The sequence below is a fragment of the Mizuhopecten yessoensis genome, unplaced genomic scaffold, assembly GCF_002113885.1.
Source record: "Mizuhopecten yessoensis strain PY_sf001 unplaced genomic scaffold, ASM211388v2 scaffold715741, whole genome shotgun sequence".
Lineage (NCBI taxonomy): Eukaryota > Metazoa > Mollusca > Bivalvia > Pectinida > Pectinidae > Mizuhopecten > Mizuhopecten yessoensis.
The window spans coordinates 807-13651 of NW_018479768.1; the positions used below are offsets into that span (position 1 = coordinate 807).

Below are 12845 nucleotides of genomic sequence, written 5' to 3' on the forward strand. Positions count from 1 at the left end.
CCATACAATACTAACCGATTACAGAAAAGCTGAATATAACATTCACGGATAAATATCGAACTTATATTAGCAATGCTAGCAACAACGGAAAAAGATATCAATAGTTAATGTAATACAAATGTATAAAATACACATGAACATTTCTCGTACATATTAGTATTGATAAAGGCATGATAATTACGAACACAGAGTGTTAAAACATTAGTTTCATGTAAAGAGTTGATATATTACCAAAAATGATTATGGCATTCATCAATATTTCTTTATTAAACCTGAACTCCATCTACCTAATACCGATGTAACAGTTACACGTTAGTATTCAGCTTATTATTGACGTTGTGGGGGATATTCTTTTAGATTTGACGCTATATTAGTAGACATCCTATTTTATAACCTTTAACATTAATCCTTTTACATATTTTAGAAACGAAACAATACTATCAACTTGTAAGAGAATTATATTAACACTGGTACCGATATATGTTCTTTGTATTTGTATGTTACTCCTAAACCAGCAAATTTGCATTATACACCTAATTATTTGTGCCATATTAATAGTATGGTATTATATATATTTGATATTAGTATTACCACGTTTGTATGTTCTTTGCGTATCATTATAATATTAAGTTGACAGCTTGTCGATTAAAAAATATAGCCGAATGTCGATAAGAGCACAAGGAACATACTCAATTCGTGTCGCTGCACTATCAGCAGATAAAACGATAAGACACTCTATGTTTATCCACACACACGTCGTTTGATCTCAAGCAGTATATGTCTCATGCCTTCCGGCTTGTAAAAGGTAAGATAGTTTACGGTATTCTAATAGAGTGATGGCTATGTTTAGATATATTGTTTTTAAAATTATAATCATATTATCTTGTTACATTTTATTAACTTACTGTTGAATAAGACAAATACATATTACAAAAAAAACACTACAACCGCTTCAGCCCTTTTTTATTATTTGTGTTTCTGCTTCCCACATTAGCTGATTGCTGGTATGGGTAATATGTTAAATGTTGTAATTTTGCAATGCTGTGTTTTTATTCAGACATCAATGTAATTATCTCGTGTTGATGACATATGTACCAGTAGGACATAGTGTTCACCTGGAATACACTTCTCGTAATTACCACTTATCATATAATAAGGTACGCACTATTAACGGTTTTCACTCCAGCAATACGGTGTTAACACAATAAATCGTCAAATGTAATAACTAACCTCCGGAAAATGGATTAGTTTTCTTCAAAAATATTTGATTCAAAGAATATTTTGTTATTGATATCAAAATCTAGAAAGCACATATTTATCATTTTATTCTAATCAAAAACGTTTTTAGACGTCACTTAAATAACGGTGAATATCATGTTTCATCACGTATGGAAACATAACATTCAATTGACCAATAGTACATACCATGTTATTTATATACTGGGAAATAGTACATGTACATGTTGTTATGATACTGTATACCGGGAATTTATGATTACAAAGAATTTTACTCTGACAGATATTGAGTTAACCTGCGTTGGGCGAAAGTTCCAAGGTATAAAGTACGTATTTCTTCATTTACCACAATCAAACATGTCGTAATGATCTGACGTTGAGGAGACAGTGGGCTTCCATTCTACACAAAATGAAAAGTGTTTATGACGAAAAATGCAATTTTATTGTACAGTTAAAATTATATCATGACAAGGAAATTGAGCACAATACTAAGTTTATACATCCAGAAAAAAACAGTCTAACGGTACCTTGTAGCCTTAATGTATATATATTACACGTCTTTTTACATCAGATTGATTGTTTCGTAAAAGCAAGGGTCGGTTGGTTGGCTAGGGAGACACCGCCGTGAAAAGAGAGTAGATAGAAAGACATAAGACGGGAAGAAAGGAAGCGAAAATATCCTGAGTGTAGCATTTGTGTAGTAGATATATTTTGGTTTCTCAGAAAAATGAAGAAACCATCCCCGATTCTGCAGGGGGTCCACATAAGTCGCTTTTTACGATCATGCAGAGGGATACAGCAGGCTTATTATTTCTCCAAAACTGCACGGGTAAAATCAAACAAAGATTTAATGTATTGTAATGAGGGAAGCAGATAAAGTTTGGTTCATCCAATGTTCCATGAGAGGAAGACACAGAAGAAAAGGCTGGAATATGCAGGGAATTCCCACATAAATCACCTTTCACGTTCAAATGCATGGTCATACAACATTACTCTTTCATGGAACATAGTAAACACCATGTTAACAGGTTTTCTAGATAGATGAAGATAGTATAGACACACACAGGTGACTGCACTTATAAATTTTGGTAAAAGATACAGTTTGCTAGAAATTAATCGCAATGCATCATACATCTGTTTAGTACTTCTATGACTTATTTGTGATGAGTTGGTTGGAACAGAAGGGTTAGGGCGTACACACCCTTTATGCTTGAGTTTGAAAATTTAGAGGATAGCGGTTTAATTTCAAATAAAAAAAATCAGTCACGTAAATGTACTATGAACCGTACCGCTACTCAAAAGATATAACCATTGTTATCAAGGAAATACACCAGCAGAGTTTACCAGTATCATGTGAAGTTATACACTATCACTGAGTTGAAACTTTTATTATATATCAATACACACCACCAGCTTAAATATCATCAATACAATCCATCAGTTTGTAAATACCAATGTAACACAGCTTTACTTAATGCACAATTTATATTTACGTATCACCGTTGCGATCAGTACCTACATTTTTGTGCATAAACTAAAACGGTGATACCATAAATATTAGAGAAATACATTTACATTTTTGCTATGAAGCAGAATTAGCCATCTCATTCTTACATTAGATTGTTTAAAAATTATTATTTCCCAGAAGCAGAAAATACCTAGCATCAAACCCAACCCAACCAAATTGGAGCCCTAAGTGGGCTTCTAACCGACCGTAGTTCCCAGTAATCGGAAATTAAATCTCCAGTTACCCAGAATAAGTCACTATCAGTCACAAGACGAGTAATCACCACACAGTCAACATTCATGCACGATAAACCATATGATAGCTGACATAAGTGCTCACGATTTTAATTTCGGAGATAAACTTCCCACTTGAATATTTCCCTGCATCCGATTCAGTCTCATTTAAAACGATAAAAAAGCTTTTAATATCTTTGTAAACAAGACGAAGTAGGTTATTTAGACCACATTTTGTTTCCTATGTATAAATGTCGGTTTATTCTTCCTTATACATTATAAATAACAGGTACATGTTAAGTTTTTGTAAATGCTTGAAAACACATAAGCGTGATGTTTAAGTACATTACAAAACTGCGGGCAGTAGAGGCATACTCATCAGTGCAATATTTAATGACGTCATGCTTGACAACAAGGCAGCATGCCAAATTTAATGGGCTATGTAACGAAGTTTCATTGATTTTTGTTAATATCTCACAACATTTTCTTACAGAAAAAAAAACAATCTGTTAACTGTGTAGATAACTAACTGTTGTACATGTATGTGTATCTGATATCCGCAAGTAGCTATTATTTTATCTCAACGCCATCTTCATCTTAATCAAGTGAATACTTTTTTCTGATTATTTATCACTGTGTGAAAGATAAAACCAAATCGTATAATTGTATATCACACTTAAAAATATATAGAAACTACGTTAGTCAATGCAAGTGTTATTTCTCCCTCCATTGACGATACACAGGTGTTAAACCGTAAAACAGGATTCGATTAAAGATAAGTGCTGCTGATGTATCCCATTGCATGTTATGAAATAGGAATACTCTTTCTCTTCCTCACCACTGTAGAATATAATGTTTCTTCTCCGTCTGCTGTATAAGGGATAGTCAAGACACCAAGATTCATCTGCTTTACCCAATGCAATACTTTGTTATTATTTCTGTCCCTTTTTCACTTCAAATTACTTCTTTTCAGTGATATATCCTCAGTCAACCGTCGTCATCTCTGATGCAAGACGTAAAACCTTAAAATACAAACTGCTTGTGCTCATCGAATGCCCATACATGTTTAAGCATGTAAGAAAGCAAATTGGGTAACGTTAACAAATGAGCTAGTGATCGTCTGGTGACATTTTATTTAAACGTTTTAGAAAAACATTTTCAATACGGAACACAATTAAAAGTTTCTATTTGTTTCTCAAAAAATGATCTTTATATGTCATATAAACTTTATTTATTATAATGATATAATCAGAAATAGAATATAAAGAAAAATTGACAAGAGCTTCTGGGTACCTCCCAAGTACTTTTATTTCTTTAAAGGTTCATCAATTTTTCTTTATATTTTTATCATTATGTCAATGATGTCTAGCTACCCAGTCCGGCAACCATTTACTCTGATTTTATCACTATTGTGACTATACGTAAAGCATATGTTCCATACAGATGCACCTATCTACGTCACTCAGTGTAGTAATTTGTTGGGTTTCATGAAACAAGGTTTCGGACAATTACAAAAATGATTCGGCCTTTGGCTCCTCCTGTCCAAAATACTTAAGTTATGTAAATTGTGTGTTCCCATTTTTGTAACATTTCATAACTTACAGTTATGGCCTTTATATTTATTTGCAACAAAATTGTGCACCTCCAATAAATGCTACCTGTGATATGAGGTTCAACATATATCGTTGATTCTTACGAAAGTGTGAACCAAATGTGAGTGGCTATAGAAAAGCTGATATTTATTCCAAAATCTTGAACTCGTTACGAAATCAACTCGGCAGTTATTAATGATATTAAATGTAGCATAGCGTGGCTCCTTTATGCATAGATTGTACACTTCATGTCGAAGCTCAAATACTTAAAGTTGGCTTTATATTAATGATCGAGGTGCAAACAACTTTTTTCCTATAAATCAACAAGGTGGGGGTTTGAGGTGCATGGAGACGCAGAGATTGCTCAATATATAGTAATAAGAATATTGTTAAGCGATTAAAACATATAAATAGAAAAACTAAAATACTAGAATACATAACAGCTATTTTCCTGTATCTATATGTCGCTGAATACCGTGATATACAAACGTATATTTATTGATTTCCTGTTGAATAACATATATATACTTCACTAGTAAAGACGGTTATCTGTATATATGTTGAAATGTATATGGTACATGTTTTCAACGGGAAAACAATTGTTTTAAGGTAACACGATGCAAAATATTACTGGATATCGCACTTGCCTTTCACCAAGACAGCCGGGATTTCGATTCCTCGATCGGACATGTAAATGCTTGGGTTCACCTGCTCGAACACGTGGGTTTTTTCCTAGTACTCCGGTTTCCTACATCATTAGGACCCCCAGCACGCTAACATCCGGGCAAAAAGAGAGATTGATATAAGTTGTAATAACTTGTTTTATAATATTGTTGTAAAATAAATAAAGTGTATATAAAATATTGATGCATCAGAAAAGTGCGAAAATAAGTAGCATGCTTAACAGAGTGCCATGTTAAATGGGTACCAAGACGTAATTCTGACATTTTCTATCTTGTAAGTTTTCCAAATAAATATGATAACAAATAATTAGTTACATAAATACAATTATGTGTGTAGCAAAGATGCACCAACATCATCTGTCGCTTCATCTGAGCATGAAACTGAAAACGTACGCAAGGACTCGAAAGTCCCGTACTGCACGTTTTTTTTATCAAATGGATAATTCCTGATATCTAAAAGAACATATGTGAAGATTTTTTTAAAATAATATTTGTTTGCATAAATACAACATTTTTAAGGAACGATATGATCGCTATTGATTTATTTTCAATATGTACTTTTTCGTAGCAACGTATACTTTAATTACGCGTACAAATCATGTTGGCAGAAATGGTGACGTTAGGACACACAAAAGTAAATCAAGACAAGAACATAAATACTGCACATATCATTTTCCCATTACAATTTAACAGATGTACGTAACCGATTTTAGTATATCGTTTGTTGTGTAATAATCACCATCCCACATGTGTCCTAACGTCAACGTTTGAGGAGTGTAAATACAACTAGGTTGTTTTGACTTTGAACTCTTACGTTAAGTTATGGTATCGACACGTCGTGTTGTTACACAAGTAACAGAGCTATTTTTCATTTATATATTACCTTCCAGCTTTAAAGTCTTTAAAATAAGTTTGAAAATTTAGATAATATTGGATATTTGGCCTTAATCAATAAAAACAGCATGCCAAAAATATCCTGATACACGGAAATCTATTGATTACCGATCAATTATGTGTCATATGGTGGCGTTTTGGGATTAACGAAACGTCCGGTTATCAAAGGACAGTAACGTTTATACGTCGTTTTTTCAAACTTATGTATTGGTATAAAGCCCTGTGTGGCATTTAACATTGGTGAATGTGTCTAATGAAAACAAGGAACCACTGTAACTTCAAAGTAAAACATATTCCATTCCGTTGTCCGAAATCTGACAATATCTCATTTTATCTTGAGTGTCTATACTGAATACGGAATGGTCGTCTAAAAGGGTTAATATGTCTTATGTCATTATGTCTACCTGTCTGAAAAGCTGCAAAGAAAAAATAAATTTCTTAAATCTGGTTCATATCTCCACATTTTGAGAAAGATTATTGCTGATAAAATCCGGAGTGACTCGTTGAAACCGCGTCATTATTTCTCTATTCTTTTTCATTTTATTCCGTTCATATTACAATGTACAAAACGAGTTTGGGGACTTATTGCTTTTACTGCTTTTCTTAATATTGTTATCCTTTTTTCCTTCTCCTCGTAGTATTTTGCCTCGCGGTTCCCAGAAGAACATTCAGACAGTAATTACCTATAACTAATGAAACTTCATATTAGTATTTACATTTTCTTTCTAACATCGCCACTGCAGCCTCTGATAAACCAAGACTGGTAATGATCAGAAGTGGATGGATGACTAATAATCACAAATGGAACAGTTCTATTATTTGTTTTTCTCCAAACATACTTGTCATTCCGAACACTTCGTCAATTTGCAATGCGATATTTTGCAATGTTGAATGATAACCATTTAGAAAAGTGTCCTCCGTCCTTCGACCATTTAGATAATGCTACTTTCGTGGTGATTGTGGATCCAGTATTTCTGAAAAAATCGATAACTACAAACATATTACTCACGTTCATAAAGTACTGAAGAAGAAAAGTACGGGGCAAGTCTTACACATCAGGTCGCTTTTGTTTGTTATGTACGCATCAACCGACAGATCCATAACTAGATAAGATGGCATGAACCACATTACAACTTACATTGCCAGACAAACACTTGTCACATTCCCGCTTATTCGTGTAAATACCCTTTTTGATGCAGGGTCATGTTAGCGAACATTTGTAAAAGGCCAGAAATTGTGAAATTCTGCATCTTTTTCTTTTTCCTGCATTTAAGACAATGACAATCCATCTAACCAGTTGCTGGTAATAAATGTTGCCGAAGTATTATCTTCACCTGACCCTTGGTCACGGATCTTACACTCGGTAAACTATCACTATTATTTGTCAGACCCGACATCGGCTACATCTGAACTGAATATTGACGACTGAGATTTGGCTCTGCTGCAGTTGTGGCATCCCCCACATGGCATACTGGTTGGGTCGGATCCGGCAGTGTAGTAGTCGCAATGGGGTAAGAGGGTCCGGAATCTTTGACATCCGATCAGCGTTGTTGTAGAGGACTTCTCTTACGGTGAACAATGATCATGTTATAAATGGCACTCTGTCTCTTTCATCCTGTAGCAGGGAGAGTACAGCGCCGATGTTGAGGCTTCTGTGTCAAGACTGAACTGTCTTTCACTCGACAGAAATACTAGACAAGGTGCCGAACACAACACTTATTTGATGTGTTCAATGACAGACGTGTGTTCGTCAGTCAAGACGTACTTGGTATTTTTGACCAACTAATTCATAGACACTAGATGTCAGACAACTATAATGCTGGATGTGGTCTAGTAGGTAGTTGACAAATCCATAGAAAGACATCAGATGAGTTTTGTCTATCGGTACATGCCATTCCTTTACGGCCTGTAGCTTGTCCTTGGAGATGAAAACTTCCAACCCTCCTTACTTGTTTTCCAAGAAATTATACTTGGTTGAGAAGGAGGAGACACGTGTTGGGGTTATTGTTTCAGGGTACTGTTCCTCAGTCTCTGAAGCGTCATCTCCAGGCTTGTAAACGCATCATCGAAACATAACATCATCAAGAATAAATATTTTGTCTTGCCAAGTCTTGACAGCAACTGCACTGCTCCCTTGAAAGTCGATCGTGCATTGCAAATTCNTTAGTGTTAATACTTTTCTGGATAGACTTATTCATGTTGTATAATAACAGTTTATGAGTAGACAAACGACTATAGATGAATCAGTGGACGACGTGTACATGTATACATGTATATATTTTAACGAAACATGGCGACTACTCACTGGACTACGGTGACCGCTAATCACATGTAGCTAGCGCGCACCATTCAATATGTAGGTAAGCCAATGTATGTTACACACCAATGCAGGTCAAAAATATGACAACCAATCCTGAAGGAACTATAGCAAAGCTAACGTTACGAAATCACTTCGGGAATTATTAATGATATTAAATGACGCATCCTTTATGCATGGATTGTACACTTCACTTCGAAGCTCAAATACTTAAAGTTGGCTTTACCAATATTAACGATCGAGGAGCAAACAACTGTTACCTATAAATCAACAAGGTAGGTTTTTAAGGTTCATGGAGACGCAGAGATTGCTCAATATATGGTAATAAGAATATTGTTAAGCAATTAAAACATATAAATAGAAAAACTAAAATACTAGAATACATAATAGTTGTTTTCCTGTATCTATATGTCGCTGAATACCGTGATATAGTGCCTTTACAAACGTATATTTATTGATTTCCTGTTGAATAACATATATATGCTTCACTAGTATAGACGGTTATCTGTATATATGTTGAAATTTAAAAGGTACATGTATTCAACGGGAAAACAATTGTTTTACGGTAACACGATGCAAAATATTGCTGGATAACGCACTCGCCTTTCACCAAGGCGGCCGGGGTTTAGATTCCTCGATCGGACATGAAAATGTATGGGTTCACCTGCTCGACCACGTGGGTTTTCTCCGGGTACTCAACTTTCCTCCACCATTAGGACCCCCAGCGCGCTAACATCCTGGCAGAAGGGAGATTTATATAAGTTGTAATACCTTGTTTCATAATTATTGTAAAATAAATATAAAATATTGCTGCATCCAAAAAAATCGAGAATAAATAGCATGCTTAACAGAGTGCCATATTAAATGGATTACAAGATATCGAATAATTAGTTATGTAAATACAATAATGTGGGTAGCAAAGGTGCACCAAAATCACTTGTGCTACTGTCGCTTCATCTGAGCATAAAACTGAAAACCTACGCAAGGAATCGAACGTCCCGTACTGAAAGTTTTTTTTATCAAATTGATAATTCCTGATATCAAAAAGAACATATGTGAAGAATTCATTTTTCAGTATTTGTTCGCATAAATACATGATTTTTAAGGAACGATATGATCGCTATTGATTTATTATCAATATGTACTTTTTCGTAGAAACGTTTACTTTAGTTACGCGAACAGATCATGTTGGCAGAAATTGTGACGTTAGGACACACAAAGCAAAACAAGATAAGAAAATAAATACTGCACATGTCATTTTCCCATTAAGATTTAACAGATAAACGTAAGCGCGCGTAGTATATCTTTTGTTATGTTATAATTACCATCCCACATGTGTCTTGACGTCAACGTTTGAGGAGTGTAGATACAACCAGGTTGGTTTGACTGTTAACTCTTACGTTAAGTTATGGTATCGACCTGTCGTGTTGTTACAAAACTAACAAAGACATTTTTCGTTTATATTTTGCCTTCCAGCTTTAAAGTGTTTAAAATAAATTTGTCCTTCAACAATAAGAACAGCATGCAAAAAATATCCTGATACACGGAATTTGATTGATTACCTATCAATTATGTGCGCTGTTGGATGAACGAAACGTCCGGTTATCCAAGGACAGGGACGTATATATGTCGTTTTTTCAACTTATCGTAAACTGAATATTTATTGATAAAAAAAACTCTGTGTGGTATTCAACATTGTTGAGTGTGTCTGATTGAAACAAGGGACCATTGTATCTTCAAAGTAAAACATATTTCATTCCGTTATCCAAAATTTGACAACATCTCATTTTATCTTGAGTGTCTATACTGAATACGGAATGGTCGTCTAAAAGGGTTAAAAATCCGGAGTGACTCATTGAAACCGCGTCATTCTTTCTCTATTCTTTTTATTTTATTCCGTTCATATTACAATGTCCAAAACTAGTTTGGGGACTTATTGTTTTAACTGCTTTTCTTAATATTGTTATCCTCTCTTCCTTTTCCTCATAGCATTTTGCCTCACGGTTCCCATGAGAACATTCAGACAGTAATTACCTATAAATAATGAAACTTCATATTGGTATTACATTTATTTTCTGATCCAAAATTTAACGTCGTCACAGCAACCTCTGATAAACCAAGACTGTTTATGGTTATAAATGGATGGATGATTAATTATCACAAATGGAACAGTTCGATTATTTGTTTTTCTCCAAACATACTTCGTCAATTTGCAATACGATATTTTGCAATGTTGAATGACAACAATTTAGAAACGTGTCCTTCGTCCTTCGACCATGTATGTAGTGTTACTTTCGTGGTGTTCGCGGATCCAGAATTTATGTTTATTCGATGCAGTACCGGACACTGCCATCTTTCTTCAAGAAGTACATGTACTGATGCCCTCTCTGATGTGAACGGTGCAATCATTCCAGCGTCGAGCATTTTTTAAAGGCGATTCTCTTGTTCCTGGAATCCCAGAGGGCTCCTGCGTAATTTATGCTTTACTTGTTGCTCGTTTCTTGTGTTTATCTTGTGTTTATTTCCTTTTTAGCAACCACGATCTTGGTCGTGATCTGCAGAAACATGACAACATCGAACCGAGAGTTTCTTCAGAGACTCATACTGGGTGGCATCAAACCCTTCATATGAACGCTGGCACATTTCGGTCAGATTATCGGGCATTCCTAGTGACAACTTGTTGGTTTATCGCAACCGATGTTCCTAACAAGACAAACTGTTTGTATGACTGGAATCTGATCGACCTCTTCCGCAATACCTATCTTCTATCCTTATTTCAAGTAAACTGCTTTGACGGTGATATTCTGCCCTTTTCCAAATACGGCTGATATCGCTTGTCGGCCTAAGGTAGATGGGTCAAAAAAAAATGTCCTGAAAATGGGTCCTTCAAGATAACATTGACGTAAGACACTGAGGCTGGAGACATTCTGGATATATTTTCCACAAAACGGTTGTTATCCTGATCGTGACATGTTCACCATTCTTTTTGAGTGCAACAGAGATGATTTGCTTGTCAACAGTGAGTTTTCTGCTTCTATATCAAAAACACAATGTGTTTATCAATGAGGACTAGACCGAGCATCATTTGACTCCTCAGCACAGAACTCTATATCGTATGGGCGAGAGCCAATTATTTTCTTCAAACTTGGGTTGAACTTACCTGCGACCTCCTGCTCCTCAATCCCCTTCAGAACAGTCGACATGATTGATTGGCTATTAGGTAGAGTCGTCAACAGGTAACCGGTTACACGGTCGGAAGACTGCGAACCGGTTACCAAAATCATTTACCGAATAGTCAGACATTTATTTATTCCCATAGGGAGCACCATGTTTACGTAGCTCTTAACTTCAAATACTTTTTCGATTAGGTCGAAATCATATATTTGGCAATACAAACAACGACCATGCTTACGTGTTAGCCAGAATGCAAAGTTATGAAATGCCTAGACTATAGTGTAGAACTAGCTTTTATGGATGGGTCGTTAAATAATTTCAAAGATAACCCAATTGAACGATGTCAGTGAAACGTAAACAAACTACGTTCTAACATTCTGCCATTCTGATTTTTTTTTTAATTATGACGTCGTAACTCAGATATTTTAATTCAGTTTTTGCATTTATTTAATGAACACAATGCTTGAGATTAAAATCACAAAAATGCTTCTGAGTTGTACGAGAGATAACTTCAGTTAACTCAGAACGATAATAGTTTCAGATGCTGAAACGGAATTAGCTCATTTTACGGCTAAAATAACAGACTAAGTAGTTGACAATGAATATTTCAGAAATAGAAAGTATATACAACTGGATGGATACAAGTAACAGTCGAGCAGGTGTCGTAAAATTGGACTTAAACCATCACATAGTCAGAAGCATATTTCTGAAACTCTATTTTATTTACCTGAAATAGTATTCCGCTATTATCTGGGGGATTTCCTTTTAAGTGATTCAATAATCTAAATTACGTTCAACAAATTTTAGTTAAAACGCAATCAATGCTTTATATTAGCAAGGAACCTCTTTTTACACATAGTATTTATCTACGATGTATTTAAAAGGTCCTTATTAACATGTCCGCGTTTGATACAATTTATCTTGTTACAAGATTATAACAAATAAATTTTTACCAATAACTTTCATATTTGAGAGTTTTTGTTGAAATGCGTTTGAAAAAGTTAATTCTGCATTATTATTCAATAACATATTTTCGTATTATTATCAATGATGGATATAGGATTTACCTTAATTTACGCGATGCTGTCGGAAATTGATCGTAATAATTCAAAAGTTAAAATTTATTAATGAAGATGCCAATTCCCTAAGATCTCAACAATAAAGATAAACACAATAGCACAGTATTATCAATACGTACTAATGCACAAT

The 12845-nt window shown here is 34.7% G+C and overlaps 1 protein-coding gene across 1 annotated transcript in view; it reads left to right on the top strand.

The window, feature by feature from the left end:
• Positions 1-735: 735 nt before the first annotated feature.
• LOC110441224 overlaps positions 736-12845 on the top strand; it is a 36318-nt gene continuing 24208 nt past the window's right edge. The window contains exon 1 of the mRNA XM_021484330.1: positions 736-805. Within this exon, the coding sequence (XP_021340005.1) occupies positions 778-805 (28 nt within the window). The 5' untranslated portion in view covers positions 736-777. The remainder of the gene's footprint in view (positions 806-12845) is intronic.